Source organism: Balaenoptera ricei, chromosome 19 (assembly GCF_028023285.1).
Source record: "Balaenoptera ricei isolate mBalRic1 chromosome 19, mBalRic1.hap2, whole genome shotgun sequence".
NCBI lineage: Eukaryota > Metazoa > Chordata > Mammalia > Artiodactyla > Balaenopteridae > Balaenoptera > Balaenoptera ricei.
Window position 1 is genome coordinate 11608322 of NC_082657.1, and position 21745 is coordinate 11630066.

General features: G+C 51.2%; 1 protein-coding gene across 1 annotated transcript; it reads left to right on the top strand.

Moving 5' to 3' along the window:
• The first annotated feature begins 5950 nt into the window (after positions 1-5950).
• On the top strand, positions 5951-13459 carry LOC132354162 (carcinoembryonic antigen-related cell adhesion molecule 1-like). Its single transcript, XM_059905858.1, has 6 exons — positions 5951-6014; positions 6948-6993; positions 7295-7608; positions 9540-9818; positions 10225-10472; positions 13151-13459. Exons 1-6 carry the CDS (start codon positions 5951-5953, stop codon positions 13457-13459), a joined length of 1260 nt encoding a protein of 419 aa, XP_059761841.1.
• Positions 13460-21745: the final 8286 nt, after the last annotated feature.

A 21745-nucleotide genomic window follows, 5' to 3' on the forward strand; every position in this document is an offset into this window, starting at 1 on the left:
TTGGTCTTCAAGGGGAAACCTGGTTATGAAGTGATGTCAGGATTTGGTGGGACGTCATTACCCAGTAAGAAAACCAGCAGCCAGAACCCCAGACACTACCGGAACCCAGGTAAGTTGAGCTTGGAGGAAGGCGGCCTCCCAGGGATGGTCATTCATTTGGTCAGGAAGAACTTAGACCTGCCAGAATGTCAGGTGAGCTCAGGTGACCCCGCAACAGTCCCGGCAGACACAGATCAACAGCCCCATTTGACGGAGGAGGAAGCTGAGCCCTAGAGAAGAGAGGGATCCTGCAGGAGGCTGGGCAGTTAGAGGCTGGCCAAGCCAGGATCCCCATCTAGCCTCTGACTCCTTCCCCTGCTCCAGGCTGCCTCCCCGCGGGGATCTGGGGGAACTCGAACAGAAACTAAAAAAGGCCCTGGGCGAGGGCCCCGTACTCATCCCTTGGGCCCCCAACTCCGAGCACCGCTCTGGGGCGGGCACCAAGTGGGCCACCGCGGCACCCTGCTGAACGTGGACCCTTACCCTCGCCGAGTGTCCACGCAGGCCAGGCCGAAAACCGGGCAGGAGCGACCCTTGAGCTCTCTGGGTTGTCCAGTGGGCAGGAAGACACTCGTCCCCAGGGAGTCCCAGGCCCGACGGGCCCATGGCCTCGTGGGTTGTGATCTCAGGAAGGGGGCGCCTGGGAGAGGCGCTGGGGCTCCGCCCAAGTCCCGGGCAAGGTCGGCGCTGACGGGAGGGAGAGCTGGGGGAGCGGTGCGGGCGGGTCGTGGGCACAAGACTCCGCTGGCGGCAGCATCCCCGCCCCTCCTCCGAAGCCGGCCATGGTGCCCCCGGGGAGCAGGCTCGGGCCCTGAGCTCCTTCTCTGCGCTCAGAAGCCCTGCCCTGCACAAGGGGGGCCCGCAAGTTCTCTCCGGGGAACGTGGGGAGACTCGGTGAAACAGCCAGAGGGGGGGAAACAAGGCGTCCCCAATCCGGAAGCTGAGGGCGCTGTGAGGACGGTTAGTCCGAAGGCTGGTAATGGGGGTCTCAGCCCAGAGGCCTGTGTCCCCCGGAAGGGCTGGGCCGCCTCTCTCAGGACTGAGGAGAAGAGGGTCATCGGTGTCTCTCAGTGCCACGGCTGCTCGTGTGCTTTGGGAGGGCGGGGAGGAGGGACGGGATGGTGCTTCTGGTGCTAAAGATAAACAGCGGTTTCCCTGGGCCTCCCGAACCCAGTCTCAAGGTACGCCTTCACCACAGCGCCGCCACAGACAAAGCCGCCTCTCCGGGACCCTCAGAAAGACAATTGAGTGTGTGCGCACGCGCGAGCCTAGAGCCTCCTCCGTTTCCCGCCTTTTCCCAGGCTGGAGCCACGCCCTCTAATGCCTCTCCTGCGAGGCGATGCGCAGCTCGGGGCCAGTGCGCATGCGTTGATCACTCTTAGGTCCACCATCCACTCCCTTCCATTCTCGCCAGAAAGGAGAGGGCAGAGAAAAGAACCTTGAGAAAGAGAATTGGAGAACTAGAGGACAGAAGGCGGAGGAAAGGGCGGGGCTTCCTCCTCCAATGGCTCACAGACAGAGCTTTGCCTCAGGCACTGTCGCCCCGCCCCGATTTCCAATTGCCTGAGGACCTGGCGGGCCCCTCGCCCCTAGAAGGAGGCTCAGCAGCAGCCTTGTCTCCTGCTCCAGCGGTGGGTGGGATGCGTTCTAGATAATTCCTACGCGGGAAGTGAAGTGGGGAAACGACGCTGACAGCCAACACGTGAAAAGACCCAGGCTTCCCCGCTGGAGAGACCCTCGCGGGACTCCCCGCTAGTTCGGCCAGAAAGAAGCTTTCGCCGCCTTCAGGGCTGCATTTGTTGTTGGTCTGTGGTCTCTTCAATGCGCGTGAGGGGGCGGGGCCAGGCCTCAGTCCTTAGCCGTGGGGGGCGGGGCCCCACAATGGAGTGAAGCCCGGATTGCTCTTGGGGCGCGACCCAGAGAGGAGCAAGTCCGCGACTGGGTGGTGTTGGGGGCCCGATAGCAAGGATTGGCCCTAGGGGCCGCGACTGGCGGCTGGATTCGGCCCTGGCCTCTGGAATTAGCCCCGGAATCGGGGACCACATAGGATTGATGGGGTAAGCTAGGGGGACGGGACCGCCTTGGCCCGCGGGGCCCCGACCGCGAAAAGGGCCCAAGAGGGGGTGATGTGAGAGCGAAATACCACACCCAGCAGAGAGACTATCGGACATCCCAGTACCATCTTGGGAGGAGAGTCCAGAATGTGAGTGTCCCGGACCAGGATTCCTCTTCCGGCTCCGGACTCGCTGTGTGACCGTGGGCAACTCCTGCCCTCGGTGTTTCTAACGTGGGAAATGGTTCAAGCGCGATTTTCAGGTGTGAGCCACCTTTTTTTTTTTTTGGCCACACTGGGGCATGAGGGAATCTTAGTTCCCTGACCAGGGATCGAACCTGTTCCCCCTGCAGTGGAAGCGCAGAGTCTTAACCACGGGGATGCGTTAAGAAGTCCCAGGTCTCTGACACTCTTGCCACGGTAATGAGGAAGAGGTTTAGAAGCTGTTGTCCAAAAAGGAAGTTTAAGGGTGAGTCAGGGAAAGGAAGGAGGAAGGGGTGCCCTATAGTGGGGAATGCCTGGAGGAGGGGTGCAGTACAGCTTCAGACAGCCCTGTCCCACCATCCTTCATTCAGTCCACTCATCCATTCGTTGTCAGTCCGCCTGCCTCAGCCTGGCTGCCCTAGGACCTAAATTCCTGACTCCTACTCCTAGGACTAAGGGGCCCTGGGTTGGCTTTGGACAGCCTAACCTTCACTTGGGAGAAGGAAGTGCTGTCACCTGGGTTCCCTAGGGGGTCACATTATTTACAGGTCTCAGCGGGCTGCAGAAACACTGACAGACCAACAGAGATGCTGCAAGCCTCGGGCAGAGGCACACATGAAGTCCTTGCTGGATTAGGAGTATGTGTCTGTCCAAGTGAGGACCTATGGGAATTTCCTGAGCAGGAAAGAACTGACATAGCCCCCGGGCCCAGAGACCCCCAGACTCATCATCCTCCCTGCCATAGACATCATCCTTAGCCAAGGATAGAACTGGAGTTGGCTCCAGACGCACACAGGAAAGCTCAGACAGGCTCAGAGCTCAGACTGGGGCCCAAGGCCATTCCCTGTCACACGGCAAGACACAGCCTCACAAACAGGACAGCGTGCCCAGAGGCAATACAGACCATGGTCAACAATGGGCCTTGGAGACCTGGTTCCTCAGGCTATGAGGAGTGGTACACCAGACAACAGGCTCCCTCCTTCCCTGCCTCAACTTTTTGAGCTATAAAATGGGCATAATGATAGGAGTGCCTATCACTGGGCTCTTGTGATGTTTGGGTGAGTGTAGTAATGTATTTGGTGCTGTCACACAACAAGCCTTCAGGAGGGGTGGAGATTATCCTTACTGTTACCCCCAGCTAGACAGCGAGTTCCCTGAAAGCAGGGCTGTGTCTGCCTTGTTTACCCCCACAATTGCAGAGCCTGGTATGCCAGGCACATAGGCACTCAAATATTCATTTAATTAATAAGTGAAGGAATGCATGAACTGTCACACGGGGATAATAATAATCATGCTGCCCTTAGGGTTGTTGTGAGGAGTTAGAATCCTCTTGGGTAGGGCCCCCTGCACAGGGCTGAACCAGTCCTACTCACAAACCCATGAGCCTACCTACTCACAAAGCTCATTCCCCCAAGCTCCTAGATTCCCTGGTCATTTCCCGAGGCCCTGCCCTGGTGCAGGCCTCTGTTGAGTGAATCAGACCCCAGCCCTGCCCCAAGGGCATCCAAGCTGGCTGGAGCACTCCTACTCAACGGTTGGATCTTGCCAGTACCAGATGACACGAGTGTCATTATGATCACCCCATTTCCCAGATGATGATACTGAGGCTCTGAGGGAGTGAGGGCACCTGGGTTTCCTTACCTGACCAGTGAGGGCAGGGCGATGGCCACCCCCAGGGCTCTTGAGGGCAGGGAGTGTGTGAGCTCAAAACTGCTGTGTGCCCCAACCTTGATTCTGGACCCAAAAGGCTCCAGTTGCACATTTTTGTTCAGCAGACATTTAACAGACCCTTACCTGTGCCAGGCCTGGGCCCTCTATGGTGAGGACAGACTCACATCTGGGCTGGGGACACAGACATTAATAAATGATCCCACAAAACAGATATATTTGATTATCTGAGTTTTCTCATCTGCCAAACTGTGATGAATACAAGAGGGAAAATCCTGAGAGACATAAGAGGGAGGCTTCCCAAGCAGGTGACGTTGGACTCAAAGATGAGCAAGTGTTGACTGCTGGGCAAGAGGGGCACAGAGGGTGGAAAGGACAGCACGGGCAGAACCTCGAGGCCCAAAAAAGTGGCAATTCACAGCGCGGAAGGAGCTCAGCAAGGGAGGGGAGGAGGAGAGGGGCTAAGCGCCCAGAAGACCCAGATGGTACATGGGTTGGGAGGCCGTGCCCAAGATTTGGGGCTTTATCCTGAGAACAAGGGTGGAGGTGTTGAAGGGTTGGGAGTGTGTGACTAGATTTAAGTTTTAGAAAAATCCTCTGGCTGCTATGTGGAAAAGACATGGAGGGGGCAAAAACAGAGACACAGAAAGAGTTGTTACAGTCATCTAGAGAAAGGGGCAGTGGAGGTGGGAGAAGGGCCAGGTTCCAGAGCTTTCTAGGGGAGGATGGAGAATAGGACTTCATGATGGCTTGGATGGGACTGGGAGGTGGCCATGATGATGCCCTGGGTTCCAGTTGGAGCAAATGGGAAGAGATTGGTACCATACACACACACACACACACACACACACACACACACACAAGATCTGCATCTTACAAAGACACACAGAGAGAGAAGACATGCACCTACAGCCACCCAATCTCCCAGCACCACCGTTCTCTCTTCCCAGGACACACAGAAAACCTTTCCTTTCACACCTGGGAACTGCAACTCCTTCTGACACCCGGTCCTGGGTCTCTGTCCCTAGAAACAGACATCAGGCTGGTGACACTCATAGGTGGAGGTCAGGTCCCCTCACCAGTCGTCACTCAGCTTACCCCTTTCTCACCTCCAGAGTCATCTGTGACCTTCCTGCTGGGAGTAAATCCACCCTTCCCAGATATTGAGAACACTGGGAAGGCCCAGGGCACCCAGCTGGGTTTCTGTGTCACAGAGTGAAATTATCGCCTGGGTTTAGAGACCCCTGGGTCTCTGTGTGGTGCTGACAGACCCCAGACCAGAACACAGCAGAGGCCAACACTGGGGTGGATGGGGAGCGGTGGCCTCACCGGCTTTGCAGGGTCTCAGCCAGGCTGGGCAAGCATGTGACCTGGGCAGCTGCTGAGGCAGCATTTCTGAGGTGTCACCTGCGCAGTCACAGTCTTCATGAAGTTCCACAGGTGATTCCGATGCACAGCGTGGGTGACAACCCTGTGACAAGGGTTCCTGATGCACCCCCCCTCCACCCCAGGCTCCTGCTCTGAAGGAAAAAGCCAGAAGGAGATGAGAGGGCTGGGGGAGGCTGAGTGTGCATCCTGACCCAGAGCAGTGGGGAGCCCTGGACCCAGACACCCCAAGGTTGTGCTTGTCCAAACAAGGGTGTGTGTGTGTGTGTGTGTGTGTGTGTGTGTGTGTGTGTGTGGAGAATCACTGCTAAAGAGGGCAGAGGACTCAGCAGTGTTCAGGGACTAGAAATACAGACAGAAGGGGAAGGGGGAGGAGGGCACTAGGAAGGCAGGAATGAGAGGGGAGGGAGAGGGAGGGATCTGGGCAGAGACCCCGCCCCCGGCCCATGTGACCCAGCGAAGTGCTCCTGCCCCAGGAGGAGGCCCAGCACAGAGGGAGGAAGGACAGCAGAGCTCACACATCAGACAGCAGTGCTTGTGAGCGGTTCGGGAGCTGAAGCTCTTCTCACAGAGGGAGGGACACAGCAGACAGCAGACACCATGGAGCCCCCCTCAGCCCATGCCCGCAGAGGGTGCATCCCCTGGGACGGGCTCCTGCTGGCAGGTGAGAGGGGACAATTTTCAGGGTGTGGGCAGAGGTGGGAGAACAGAGACTGGCTGAGGTCTCTGGGGGAGACAGGGCTCTGAGAGGGGACAGAGGGCTTCTGTTTGGACCTGAGGCGAGAGGACATGGGAGCAGGGGAGGGTGGGGGGAGGGACTGAGCAACAGGAAAATCTCAATGAACTGGAATTGGTGAGGGGCAGGAAAACCTCAATTACTGTACATTTTCCAAATTATTCATCACTGAGCAGTAATTTTTCAAAACTGTTGACAATAACAATTTATGTCAGGGTGTCAATCCAGAAAAGAACGCAACCAGGAAGCTAAACACTGTCCTTACCCACCACCCTTAGAAACTGACAAATAAACACCAGGTGGTGGAGGCCCTGGGAACACTCATTCCTTCCTCACCAGGTATTTGGAGCCTGGTCCAGGCCCTGGGTTACAACCAGGATCAGACAAGTCCCTGCCGTCCCAGAGCTCACGCTCTATGGGGAGGAAGACAGACGAGCAAAGAGATCTAGAATGTGCTGCCAGGTGCTGACAAGTGTCATGAAGGAAACGGAGCAGGGAAAGGTCAGAAAGTGAAGACGGAGGGTCTTTAGAGCAGGTGTCAGGGAGGGCAGCTCCCAACAGGCCCCTGAGTGTGAGCAAGCGTGTGAGGGCAGTGAGGGAGTGAGCCAGGCAGACATCTGGGGAAACAGAGGAAATAACAAGCTCAGAGGGGCTGAAGTAATGGGGGTCATGCTGCTGACACTGAACCAGTAGCAAACACACAGACACACAGACACACAGACACACAGACACACACACACACACACACACACGCACTACAAAAACACACACCAAGGCTGAGGGATGAAGAGACCTGCTCAGGACCCAGGGCCCCAACACATAGGTCCAAATATTGATTTATTTCTCTCTCGTCCCTCCTAGTCTCACTCTTAACTTTCTGGAACCTACCCACTACTGCCCACCTCACTTTTGTTCTTGTTTTTGTTTTTGTTTTTGGCTGCGTTGGGTCTTTGTTGCTGCGCGCAGGCTTTCTCTAGTTGTGGCGAGCGGGGGCTGCTCTTTGTTGCGGTGCGCGGGCTTCTCATTGCAGTGGCTTCTCTTGTTGCATAGCACGGGCTCTAGGCGCCCAGGCTTCAGTAGTTGTGGCACACGGGCTTAGTTGCTCCGCGGCATGTGGGATCTTCCCGGACCAGGGCTCGAACCCATGTCCCCTGCATTGGCAGGCGGATTCTTAACCACTGCGCCACCAGGGAAGCCCCCACCTCACTTTTTGAATCAATGCCCTTCAATGCTGCAGAAGGGACAGATGTTCTTTTACTTGTCCACAATGTGACAGGGGATCTTCTAGGCTATGCCTGGTACAGAGGAGAAAGGGTAGAGAATAACCAACTAATTGCATCATGTAGAGTGTACACTCAAGTAAATACACCAGGGCCTGCACACAGAGGTCGAGAGACAATATACCCCAATGGATCCTTGCTGATCCAGAATGTCACCCAGAACGACACAGGCTACTACACCCTGCTGGCCACAAGGAATGATTTACAGACTGAAAGACTAGCTGGACAACTCCGCGTATACCATGAGTGATTCCTCTCTGACCTCTGGGTGTTGGGTGGGGTGAATTCTATTCACACGCAGAGGACTGACAGGCCTGGACTGTGTCTCCATCCCCCTCTGTATTACATCCCAGGTTGGGGTTTGAATATTTAGTGCAGGACACACACACAGTGGAGATAAATTTTAAAGGATCAGAATTCCTTTCCCAGAATCCGGATGCTGCAGACATTCTGTGCAGAAAGAAGGACCAGTCTGATCGGAGTAACTCAGCAGAGGGAGATCAGTCTCAGTCCAACCCCCTGGGCCCCTTCTGGGCCCATGACGCCGAGGAAGACCCTGTAGGACTCAGTAGGAGCCTGGCCTGAGTGCCCTCAGGAATCCTCACTGAGAAGCTCAGCCCCGGCGAGCCCCTGCCCAGACGCTGTCCAGGGCTCCTGCCTCCAGTGACCCTGGGGAGCCTTGCCAGGTCTCCAGGCTCCTGAGCTGGTCACTCAGCCCCAAGAGTCACATCTGGGCAGGGGCAGAGCCTGGTCCTGCACCTGAGACTCAGCGTGGAGAACACAAATGTACAAGGTCCCCAGGCCATCAGCCAACTGCCCTGGGGGACTCAGCATACCCACGTGAGGAACAGAGGAGAGAAGACGCTCCTGGCAGCTCCTTGACCACCGGGGCACAGCCCAAGGAGCCCTCTCCTCTGAATGCAAATAATAGTAGATGCAGTTTATTTAGTCATCTCCTCTATGACCAGCTTTAGGTCAGTTAATTATGAATGATTTAAGGTTAAATCATAGGGAACCTGGCAAGTAGAGACCATTTACTATTTATTTTATTTTATTGAGGGGAAACTCAGGCACAGTGAGATACAGTCACTGAATCAGGGTCACACAGACCCGAGTGGCAGATGAGTCACAAGAGATATGTCTGCAGCTCCATCCTCTCCTCTACCCTGGGGGTCTTATTAGGTATCTGGGGACCCTGACACCAGACATTCTTCAGATCCTTTCTTCTCCGGCGTCCCCAGCTCAGAGGGAGAGGTTCTGGTCTGGGGAGTGAGGTCAAATGGAGAAGTAATCCGTGTTTGCTATTGCACTCAGTTACCTGAGGCAGCAATCCGAATCAGTGCCGGCAATGTCCAGGCCTCCCCCTCACCTCGCCACACTGAACGTGAAATCATTAATTTGTTTCCTGACGTGTTGGTGTCACTCCCACTGGAAGATAAAGGAAAGCACTTTGCCTTCTCAGTCCCCACTCTACACCTGCAGCCAGCACAGCGCCCATGTGCAACACGCTCAGCTGCTTTTGTGAAAGAGGGAAGGAGTGAATGGTGTGGGTGTCTCTCCCCTGGAGGGAGAGGGAAAGCATGTGGCCAGACCCCCTCGGATCCTGCACCCAGGATGCAGTCTCTGAAGAGATTATGGGTCATTCGTTCATTCACTCACCATTCCCTCCTTCCTGCCTGTCTGCTCAATCTTTTCTCTCTTTATTCGTTGGACTCTGCTCTACCATTTATGGGGTCACTGTCTCATGTCAGTCTTTATCAAACACCTGGACAGAACTGCCCCACCTCCGGGCCCTGCAGTTCATCAGTGATGAACTGATCTTTGGGCTTTCTCCTGGTCTCCCCGTGTGTCTTTCTGCTCAAACCCCCAGTTCCCAGGCCAGGCTAGTCAATGAAGAACCAAGACAGGCACCAGGTAGTCTCTGAATCCCACCCTGTTCTTTCACAGCTAAATGACCCCAGAGGAAGTCTGTGCTTCTCCCGGACATAGAGCAGGTAGCCTCACATTCTCTGAGCTCCGATCCCCATGCATTTGTCTTGTGATACACAGACCTGCCTTATTCTTTAAAGACTCTCAGGTTGGCTGAGAGGTGAGAAATGCCAACTCTGACTGAAGATGCCGTTGGAGGAATCAAGGTATAAAAGGGGCAATGTTCTCTCTGTTGTCTTCACAGCGGTGTTACCCAAACCCGTCATCACCAGCAACAACTCCAACCCCAAGGAGCTGGAGGACACTGTAGTGTTAACATGTGGCCTTGAGACTCCGAACACCTCCCACGTGTGGTGGATCAACAATCAGAGCCTCCCCAACAGCACCAGGCTGGAACTGTCTGAGGACAACAGGACTCTCACTTTATTCCATGTCACAAGGAATGACACAGGACCCTATATGTGTGAAACTCGGAACCCAGTGAGTGTCAGCCGCAGTGACCCATTCACCCTGAATGTTTTCTGTGGGTAACTTCGATTCCTATGTGGCCTGAGCTGCCCTCCCAAATCCATGCTGTTAGAGACCAGGCTACATCCATCCCTCTCAGGACCAAGTACACGGACCCTGACCCCTGGACACCCAGGCTGGCCATGACTTCCTGTCCTGGGCAAATCCAGGCAGGCCCAGCCTTGAGCCAGGACTAAGAGGGGATGGGCTGCCCTGTTTTGAGGGGCTCAGGGTCACCACAGCGTGACAGGAGAAGCAGATTAATATCTCAGACTCAGGATGAGTAAACATGAGGGGTTATGTTTGGAACTTTTAAAGACAAGGTTATGACCCAGCTCAGAGGGAACTGTGGCCCTAATACAGACCAAGAATTTCCCTTCCCTCTGACTGCACCATGTGTGGCTTTATGCTCTTTGCTCCAGATGGCCTGGACACCCTCACCATTTCCCCCTATTACCATCCAGAGGCAAACCTCAGCCTCTCCTGCCACACGACCTCTAACCCAGCCACTCAGTGTTCTTGGCTTATCAATGGGAGGCCCCAACAATCACACAGAAGCTTTATCCCCAACATCATTGCAAATGATAGTGGATCCTATAACTGCCTTGTCCATAACTTGGTCACTGACCTCAGTAAAACCACAGTCAAGACTATCACAGGGACTTCCCTGGTGGCGCAGTGGTTATGAATCCGCCTACCAATGCAGGGGACGCGGGTTCGATCCCTGGTCCGGGAAGATCCCACGTGCCGCAGAGCAACTAAGCCCGTGCACCACAACTACTGAGTCCGCACTCCAGAACCCGCGAGCCACGACTACTGAGCCCACGGGCCACAACTACTGAAGCCCGCGCACCTAGAGCCCGTGCTCCGCAACAAGAGAAGCCACCGCAATGAGAAGCCCACGCACCGCAACGAAGAGTAGCCCCCGCTTGCCGCAACTAGAGAAAGCCCACACGCAGCAACGAAGACCCAACACAGCCAAAAATAAATAAATAAAGACTATCACAGTCTCTGGTAAGTGACCCCTGGACCATCAGTACCAAGCTTTGCGGCAGAGCCAGTAGGTTTTCAGAGAAGAGTCTGAAAGAAGTTATTTCCTAACTTCCCAGAAGTTACAAGCAAATCCCAAATCTGCCCCCAAACCCTTCCACTACATCTCAGCAGAACTTTCTTCCCCTTGCTGTCTGATTTCTCCTGGCAGATCCGGAATGTTGAGAGGGGGTTCTCTCAGTCCCAGAAAGCCTCATGTATTGTGAGGGGCTTTGCAGACAGGAAAGGAAGAAGGGTCCTCAGGGTCACGTTCCTTTTGTTGTTGTTGAATTGAAGAAGTGAATACTAATCTCTTATCAAATATAATTTACAAATGTTTTCTCCCAATCTGTAGACTGCCATCACTGTCTTGACTGTGTCCTTTGATACACAGAAATTTTCTTTTGATGTAATCCAATTTACCTATTTTTTTTCTTCTGTTGTCTGTGCTTTGGGTATCATATCTTGGAAATCATTGGCAAACCCAATTTCAAGAAGTTTTCCTCTATGTTTTCTTCTAAGATTTTATAGTTTTGACTCTCACGTCAAAACTAGATTAGATTTTTTAATCTATTTTAATTGGTGCAAGGTAAGGGTCCAACTTCATTTATTTGTTCGTGGACATCCAGTTTTCCCATGACCATTTTTTGAATAGATTTTTTCTCCATTGAATGGTCTTGGCATTCTTGGTGAAATCATTTAACCATATAGCCCAGGGTTTATTTCTGGGGTTTCTATTCTATTCCATTGGTCTATATGTCTGTCTTTATGCCAGACCCACATATTATTTTGAGTTACTGTAGCTTTGCAGTCACTTTTACTTTTTTTTTTTTTTTTTGGCCGCGCCGTGTGGTTTGTGGGATCTTATTTCCCTGACCAGGGATCGAACACAGGCCTTTGACAGTGAAAGAGCGGAGTCTTAACCACTGGACCACCAGGGAACTGGTGTCACTTTTAAAATTGGGAAGTATGAGTCCTCCAACTTTGTTCTTTTTAAAGATTACTTTGGCTATTTGGGGTCCCTTGAGATTATATGTGAAATTTTGGAAATTTCGATATCTGCACAATATTTCATTGGGGCTTTAATAGGGATTGCATTGAAGCTGTGGACCTCTTTCGGTAGTGTTGTCACCTTAGCAATATTATGTCTTCCCATCTATGAACACAGATGTCTTTCCATTTATCTGTGCTTCTTTAATTTTTTTCAGCAACTTTTGTAGATTTCCATATATTTCTTTTGCCTCATTAGTTAAATTTATTCCTAAGTATTTTATTCTTTTGATGGCATTGTGTATGAAATTGTTTTCTTAATTTTCTTTTCATATAAGGTATTGTAAGTGTAGAGAAACAGAACTGATTTTTGTCTGTTGGTTTTGTATCCTGCAACTTTGCTAATTCGTTTATTAGTTCTAACAGTTTTTTTGTAGAATCTTTAGGGTTTTCTACATATCTGCAAACGGACGTAATTGTACCTCTTTATTTCCAATTTGGACACACTCTATTTCTTTTTCTTGCCTAATTGTTCTAGCTTGGACTTCTGTACTCAGTTGAATTGGGGTGGTGAAAGTGGCATCCTTTTCTTCCTGATCTTAGAGGAAAAGCTTTCAGTGTTTCACCATTGCCTGTGATGCTAGCTGTGGGCTTTTCATATAATAAGGTCTTTATTTAGTTTCAGGAATTTCCTTCTATTCCTAAGAGTGCCAGTATTTTGTTAAATCGGTAACCCACATCTCTAGAGATTTCCTTCACCGTGATATTCACTCTACAGTAAAAGTTCTCTTTAGAGTGAGAAATCCTTGAGATTGGAAACTCTTCGATTCCTCAGGTTACAAAGACTGGGCAGGGCCATCCATATTCCCTAATAATTTAACAAAAAGTAAATACCTTCTCTACTTTATGTAAAACCGCCCTTATACCAGAGACGGACAGAGCTGGCAAGCCTGCTTTCCCACACACACCCAGAAGTGTATATGAGGAGTGGGGCCTGACCTTTTAACGTCACAAATGTTCTAGAAAAGAGTCACACAAGAATTTATCGGAAAAATTCCACCTGACAATGAGGTTGCTGGACACGTGGGTTGAGAAGATACTACAGAGATATCTAGGGGACTGGCCAGGGGTCATCCAGGGATACCTGGGGGTCAGCGAGGCGATGCAGCCCTCTCCTCACACATCATCAGTGAAGCGAGACCTACGACCTTGATCACAGGGTCAGGGCCATCCTCTGGGTCACCTTTACAGACCTCACTGGGCCCCGAGAGTGGCTGAGATCTCTGAGAAAGGAGCGTGGCCCCAGGCCCCTGACCTATTCTCAGTCAGTCACCCCTCTGTTTCTCCACAGACCCAGTGGCACAGCCCTCCATCCAAGTCAGCAACACCACAGTCACAGAACATAAGGACCCTGCCGTCCTGACCTGCATCACAAATGACACTGGGATCTCCGTCTCCTGGTTCTTCAGTGACCAGAGTCTACTGCTCACAGAGAAGATGACACTGTCCCCGGACAATAGCACCCTCTCCATAGACCCCGTCAGGAGGGAGGATGCCGGGGATTATTGGTGTGAGGTCTCCAACCCCAGCAGTTCCAGCATAGGTGACCCTGTCACCGTGGTGGTGCTCTGTGAGTGACCCAACCTCTCCCACTTCCTCCCTTGTATCCTTCACTGGCAGGGGTGAGGGGGTGTGAATTGGACGCAAGCCTTGAGGAGGTGGGCACCCCCTTCTAGAGCAACATAGATGAGAACTCTGGAATTTGATATTTTTATGGTTCTGGTTGTGATGTGCACCAGATGTTTGACCTTGAGCAAGACAATCAACCACCTGAGCCTCAGTTTAATCATCTGCAAAACTGGAACAGAACAGCTGGATCTTTGGATGTGAGGATGTTTATTAGGAGATAATGAGATTAAAGCTCTTAGGGTCATAGGCAGAGTCAGGGCTTAATAAATGCTATCAAGTAGCACTACTATTATTATTAACATTGTTGTTATTAGCTGTAAATTCAAGCGGAACTTAGTTACAACGGTATCACTTACCAGTTCTAAGACCTTTGCTGATTTATTTAAGCACTATATGTCTCAGATCTATATATGCAAAAGGGATGATCCCCCTCCCTCATGGGGATGGAAGGATCAGAGCAGATGAATGTAAAGGATTTCCCACTGTGCCAGCCACACAGAAGGATCTGGAAACAATCGGCTAATATTATTATTACTGATCAGCGTTGAGTGGACTGCTAAGGACCTGCCCTCTAAGACCAACAATAGTGATGGAAAGAAGAAACAAAGGGAAGGGACATAATGTGAAAGGAAAAGTGACCTTAAAAGGAAAATGAACAGGACATGGAACTGTCTACAGTGAGAAACATAGAGATAGAGCAAGTCCAAGGTTTCAAATGTGAGAAAGACAAAAGGATGCAACCACCTGTAGTGGGAGAGTTGGAAGGACATTGTGATGACCAAACACATACACCACACACAGACCTCAGAGCATTTCCTTCCTCCCTAACCAGGCCCTCTCCCTGTAAGGCTTGTCGTAGTTTTCCCTCCAGTGAACTCGGGCCTTCATCTCCCCCTTTCTCTTCTCCTTTCAGGGCGAGAAAACGGCCCAGCCCTCAGTATGGAGGTCCTTACTGTCATCGCGATTGGGGTCCTGGTTAGGGTGGCACTGGTGGCCGCTCTGGGGTTTTCGTTTTCCTCACGCGGTCTAGAAGGTACAGTGGCAATTCCCAGATGCTAATCCCGTCCCCCAGGCTGACCCCAGGCCAGGAGGAAGGACACCCCATCCTCGGATTCCGGCCTGGCTCTCCTCGGCATCCCCGTTTCCCCATGGATATTCCCTCTCCTCCTTAAGCTCCTTGCTCGCCGGATGCTGACCTGGGTGTCTTCTCAGCACCTTCCTCATCTGTAAATTAGGCACAGTTAACGCCCCCTCCAGTGTTGGGCTAGTTCCCTGAGCAGACCTGCAGCTGTGCTGGCTCAGTAAGCAGCTTGTCCTGCTGTTTATTTAAATCCAACCACCCTGATGAAGGGGATTCACAGCCTCAGAATCTGAGGGTCATCCTGGCCAAGGAGACTGGAACCACCTGGACAGGCCAGGTAGGGTCAAATTCCCCCACGTGGCAGATGCGTTCACCACGGCCCGTGATGTGTGAGATGGGAGAACGTGGACCTGGCCAGGACAGCAGGTGGTAGGATGACCTTTACGCCTCTTTCCGGGCAGATGGAGATGGAGGTTGAAGCCACTGTCCTATTTCAGCATCTCCCGGCCTGAAGGGTGGGTCTGGCCACAGCAGAGCCACCGCAGTCACGAGCTCCAAGGTGCACAGTCTCCCCAGGTGTCCTGAACATGCGCTGGCACTGCTCTCCTCTGAGGAGCTGGCCCTTCCACTCAAAGCCTTTGGTCTGATTCCTTTACTGGGTCCATTGTCCCTTCTCAAGCCACGTTCTCCTGGACTGCCATCGACCTGCAGGTCCTTCCCCTCTGGGCCCAGGACAGATGTGGCTTCTTAAGGACTTTCCTCAGCCCCCCTCTCCTGGGGCCTCCCTTCCTAAACAGCATTGGTGGAGAAAGGAGGTCTCCACTCCCTGCTTGGAGAAAGGGCCCTCCTTGTTCCCTATTTTGACACCAAAGCTGTGACCTCCTCCTCCGGCAACCCTCAAAATAATCCTGACCTTTCTGAGGGCCAGTGGCCAGAATGACCTCAGAGAACACCAGCTCCCAGCAGCCACACTGGGTAAGTGTCTGCTCAGCCTAGGAGCAGCTGAGAGACCCTGGTCCTGCCCCCCCAGTGTCTGCTCCTGCCATCCACCCCAAGGGTCTCTGACCCTTTGCCTGGGGCTTCAGCATGGGGATCCCCACTGGCTGGTCTGCCGGATGTATGGGTTCAGAGTCATGGGTCACCCCCTCGCCCTCACTGGACCCTAAAATGCCCAGAGGGTCTCTCTCTGGGTGATACTCTTTAAACCCTGGTTCTCTGGGAGCTGGAGACCCAACCTCTCCCGGCTGGATGGGCCTAAGCTTCCTCACACCCCTGGTGCTATCTCCTGTCTCTGCTCCCAGGACATGGTCCCTCTGGCAGCTGTGTCTCCCCGGTAAGCACATCCCTTCCCTGTCCCTTCACCCCCGGGGTCCCAGCTGTGCAGACTCAGTGCAGGGGGACTGTCCAACCCTGCAGCACAGCACAGACTTCCCTCCCCCCTAGAGTAGCCAGGAAATATGAACCCCACCCTGGCCAGGAGTGGGACCCACTTCAGGGGCAGGACACCCTCACACCCTGTCCTAAGCCTGCCTGGTCCCTTCAGAGAAGAACGCTGGAACCCAGCCAGGAGCAGAGTGGGCACTGGGGGCATCAGGCAGGGGTCCTAGGCTACCAAGGGTGGGGGATGCAGCATGGATGGGGACAGAGGTCGGGGCTTCAGGCTTGGACACAGCTGCTGGGCAGGCAGAGCTGGTCACTCCTGAGGAGAAATAACTCTCCTTCCCTGTCCCCTGACGCCCACTTTCTTCCCCGCCCAGGCCTCCCTACCCAGCCCCAGGCCAGCTGTTCCCATCTATGAGGTGAGTGTTGGGGATGAATGTTCTGATCCCACACTCCTAAGGGTACTTCCTTGGGGTCCAGGAAACAGCAGCGAAAATGGGAAAAGGGATGAAGAGGAGGGATGGGTCTGGAGCCAGAAAACCTGCGGCACAGCCAGGAGCCCCTGTAGAGCAGCCCTGGGAGTCCAGGGCCGGGAAGATCCTGGGACAAGTTCTGAGAAGGTTACAGAGGCTCAAAGGCCTCGTCTCTCTTTTACAGGAATTACTACACCCCGACACAGATATTTACTGCCAGATCAACCACAAAGCAGATGTGGTTTCTTAGTTTCCTCCAGGAACTGCCCCTTAAGGCTGTGGGGAAGAGCCCACCTGAGACCCCAGAGTCTATGTGGGGTCAGGAGCCTGAACCAGAGAAACAGCTCTGACCCTTGAATATATTTGGGAACCTGGGCCCAGGATTGGAGTCCCTCCTGGCCTTCTGGAAACCCTGACAGGCTGCTCTGAGCCCTGGATGGATGAGGACAAAGGCTTCCATCCCCCAAGGAACTGAGGGCTTCACGGAAAGTGACTGTGCCTGTGACCCACCGTGAACCACCTGAAAGGTCTGAATAAAGAGGATTTTCCCCTCGTTTGCTCTTTTTGTGCTCATGGGCTCCTCCCACCTAAAACTCACCCAGGTTCCATGGCAAAGGGCCAAACTGTCTCCACCTAATGTGGCCCATGGACCTCCTCCCACCCGTGCCTCACCTGCAGCCCTCTCCACACACCTGGCCAGCAGCTCTCAGTCCTTCCTTGAAGAACCTTACTGAAAAATATTAAATAAATGGAGAGACGTCATATGTTCATGGATAGAAAGGCTCAACTTCATAAATATATAAACTCTCCCCTAAATCAGCTATTATTCAATGAAATTCCAATCAACATCCCAACAAGGATCTCTTGGAACTTGACAGGCTGATCCCAAACTTACATGGAAGTGCAAAAGCCCAATAGCCAAGGTTCTCCTGAAGATGAAGAACAAGTGGGGAGGGGGAATGACTTGCCTTATCAGGTATAAAGATTTATTATAAAGCTATAAAAATTAAGACAGTGTACTGTTGGCACACGAGTGGATAAATTGATCAATGGAAAAAATAGGGATTTCAGAAACAGACCCACACAAATATGGAACTTTGAAATACAACCAAGATGCCATTGCAGATAAATGGGGAAAGAAGGAATTATTCAATAAAGGGGGCTGGACAATTAATTATCTATATGAAAAAATGAAAATAGACTCCTATCTCAGACACACAAAAAAATCAATTCTAAATAAATTAAGAACTTAAATGTGAAAAGCCAAACTTACTTTTTTGGAGGAAACAAAAGAGAGCATTTTTTGGATTCTGGGATAGAGAAGGATCTCTCTCTTTTTTTTAAAATAATATTTCATAACAAGATAGCTAGTAAGCCATCAGTGTGTCAAAGGAGTTACTGCGGAAGACTCAGTCTGGAAACATGGGTAGGATCAGACAGTCGAGGACCTTACTGTCATGTTAACGATGCAGCGTGTTTTCTTGTTTTGTTCTGTGGCTGCACTGCACATCTTGCAGGATCTTAGTTCCCTGACCAGGGACTGAACCCGGGCCCCGGCAGTGAAAGCACCAAGTACTAACCACTGGACTGCTGGGGAATTGCCGAGAAGGATCTCTTAAGCAAAGCACAAGAAGAATCAATCATAAAACTGGAAGATTGATGGGCTTCCCTGGTGGCGCAGTGGTTGAGAATCTGCCTGCTAATGCAGGGGACACGGGTTCGAGCCCTGGTCTGGGAAGATCCCACATGCCACGGAGCAACTGGGCCCGTGAGCCACACCTACTGAGCCTGCGCGTCTGGAGCCTGTGCTCCGCAACAAGAGAGGCCGCGATAGTGAGAGGCCCGCGCACCGCGATGAAGAGTGGTCCCCGCTTGCCGCAACTAGAGAAAGCCCTTGCACAGAAACGAAGACCCAACACAGTCAAAAATAAATATATAAAAATAAATAAATAAAAAATAAAAGATTAAAAAAAAAAAAAAAAAAGAGGGGCTTCCCTGGTGGCGCAGTGGTTGAGAGTCTGCCTGCTAGTGCAGGGGACACGGGTTCGAGCCCTGGTCTGGGAGGATCCCGCATGCCGCGGAGCAGCTGGGCCCGTGGGCCACAGCTGCTGAGCCTGCGCGTCTGGAGCCTGCGCCCCGCAGCGGGAGGGGCCGCGATGGTGAGAGGCCCGCGCACCGCGATGAAGAGCGGCCTCCGCACCGCGATGAAGAGTGGCCCCCGCTTGCCGCAACTAGAGAAAGCCCTCACACGAAAACTAAGAGACCCAACACAGCCATAAATAAATAAATAAATAAATAAATAAATTAAAAAAAAAACAAAAACAAAAAAAAAACTGGAAGATTGATAAGTTCAACACTAAAATCCTGTTCTTCAAAAGAGAACATAAGAAATGAAGACAAATCATCTAACTGGCAAAGAATTAGTACATAAGGAAATCCTACATATCAATAAGAAAAAGATAAACAATCCTACAGAAAAAGAAACCAAAAAAATAAAATAAGACAAACAGACATTTTACAAAAGAAGCACAGCCAATACACCTATGGATAGACACTCAACCTACTTAGCAATCAGGGGATACTTACACAGACCACAGTGAGACGCCATTTTACATTCACCAGATTGGCAAAAATTTTTAAGTTTGAAAAATTGGAGGGGGACTTCCCTGGTGGCTCAGTGGTTAAGAATCCGCCTGCCTATGCAGGGGACACGGGTTCGAGCCCTGGTCCGGGAAGATCCCACATGCCGTGGAGTAACTAAGCCGGTGCACCACAACTACTGAGCCTGCACTCTAGGGCCCACATGTCGCAACTACTCAGTCCGCGTGCTGCAACTACTGAAGCCTGCACGCCTAGAGCTCATGCTCCGCGACAAGAGAAGCCACCATAATGCTAAGCCCAAGCACGGCAATGAAGAGTAGCCCCTGCTCACTGCAACTAGAGAAAGTCAGCACACAGCAACAAAGATCCAACGCAGCCAAAAATAAATAAAATTAAAAAAAAAAAAAAGTTGTAGGTCATGTGGATGAACAAGAATTCTTTACTCTCTCACCAGTAATGTATAACTGCTACAACCACTTTGGAAAACAATTTGGCATTATTTCCCAAAGCTGAACAAACCTACAGCCCAGCAATTCCATTCCTGGGTGTATACCCTGGAGAAACTCTTACACTTAAGCACAAGGAGACACGTACAAGAATATTCATAGCAGCAATAAGTGTCCAAAAACTGGGAGGGTGGGGAGACGGGAAATCCAAGCATAACTGACAAGGATTGTATTGTGATACAATAACACAACAGGAGACAATACATCAGTGAAAATGCAAGAACAAAACCACACACTGGAACATGGATGAATATTAGAAATTTGATGATGAGTTTTTAAAAAGCAAGTTCCAGAAAACTACATATATAATAAACCATTTTACAAAAGGAAGCAAATATAAACATTTATTGTTTAAACATATGCATATGTGATCAAAGTACATAAAAATCCAAGCTAAGTAAAATGTAGGGTGGTGGTTACTTCATGAAAGGAGGCAAGGAGATGTGATAGGAAGAAACATATAGGTAAGATGCAAGTTTCTCCTGATAGCCTATTTGTTAGGTTGAGTGGTATGTTTGTGGGGTTCATTAAATCACACGCCATATCCAATATTTTTGTTACATATAATCTTCTGTACATAGTAAATATGTTCTGTCTCTAGTATCATGATGGAACATCTGGGCCTTCCATCTGGGACACCTTAGGACACCATCCCTTTGACTCTCCAGTTCCCTTTGAAGGTTATTGATGTTCTCGATCCCCTTGGCTAGTGGGATTAAGAGAATCTATGGACATATGCATTGGCCCACCCAGGCCCCGGCTCAGCCCTCTAAAATGATCTACTAGGGACTTCTCTGGTGGTGCAGTGGTTAAGAATCTGCCTGCCAATGCAGGGGACACGGGTTCAAGCCCTGGTCCAGGAAGATCCCACGTGCCACGGAGCAACTAAGCCCGTGCACCACAACTAATGAACCTGTGCTCTAGAGTCTGTGAGCCACAACTACTCAAGCCCACGTGCCTAGAGCCCATGCTCCGCAACAAGAGAAGCCACCGCAGTGAGAAGCCTGCTCGCTGCAACGACGAGTAGCCCCCGCTCGCAGCTAGAGAAAGCCCGCGCACAGCAACGAAGACCCAGTGCAGCCATAAATAAATAAATTTATTAAAAATTAAAAATAAAATGATCTACTAGCTCAACTGGTCAGAAGTACAGAGTAGGTGAAACCCAGGGATAAAACTCACCCACAAAACTTTCCTTCTGGGACCTGACAGCCTCTTGCTACAGGCTCTCTGGTCTCCACTGAGACCTAATCCACTTACCGTGCCCTCGTTTGGCTTCCCAACCACCCTTCCAAAACCTGTCCATAGTCATTGAGGTCTTCATGCCGGTTCCACTTCCGAGGACAACTGCAGGCATTTCAGATCCCACTTGTCCAAGCCATTAACAAAGGTGGGCTCTGGGGCCTCAGGTAGTTAAACATGTTTCTTCACCTGTAAAATGGAAATACAGAAGTGACAATATCTATTTTATAAGGTTGTACTAAGAATGAATGAGGTAATGCACAGAAAATGCTTAACCAACAGTAAAAGTTCCCTAGGTGTCTGCCTCCCCACCTCATAACACAGTGGAGAGAGTTAAATTGGGATCACACAGGTAAATAGCCTAGCGCAGAGTCTCTCCCTTCACTCTTCCCCACCTACACAACCCTAACTTGAAGGCCTGAAGTTGCAGGGTAGGGTGTATCTGACTCCTCATTATGGCCAGAAAGGGGAATTACACTCTCCTCTCCTAGGAGCCTGCAACCTGAACCTTCCGTGAAAACTAACCACCCCCAGCATTGCACCTTCCTCTTTCCTCCTATTTGCCAACTTGCACAAAGAAACAACTAGTTGGCAGAGGAAATCATCTCAGGTCTCCAAATGTCTCAATAAAATTCCCACAGTAGAGACAGAGATCTGCACAAGAGGCAAGAGGGAATCTACTGGGGGCAGGTCATTTAACCTTCTAGAGCCAGTTTCTTCTTTGCAAAATAGGGATAAAACCTATCTCACTGGGATCTTGTGAGGGTTGAATGAGATCCTGTACTTAAAACCCTAGCCTCAGACAAAACTATAATTCAAAAAGATACATGCACCCCTGTGTTTATAGCAGCACGATTCACAATAGCCAAGACATGGAAACAACCTAAATGTCCATCAATAGATAAATGGATAAAGAAGATGTGGTACATATATATAATAGAATACTACTCAGCCA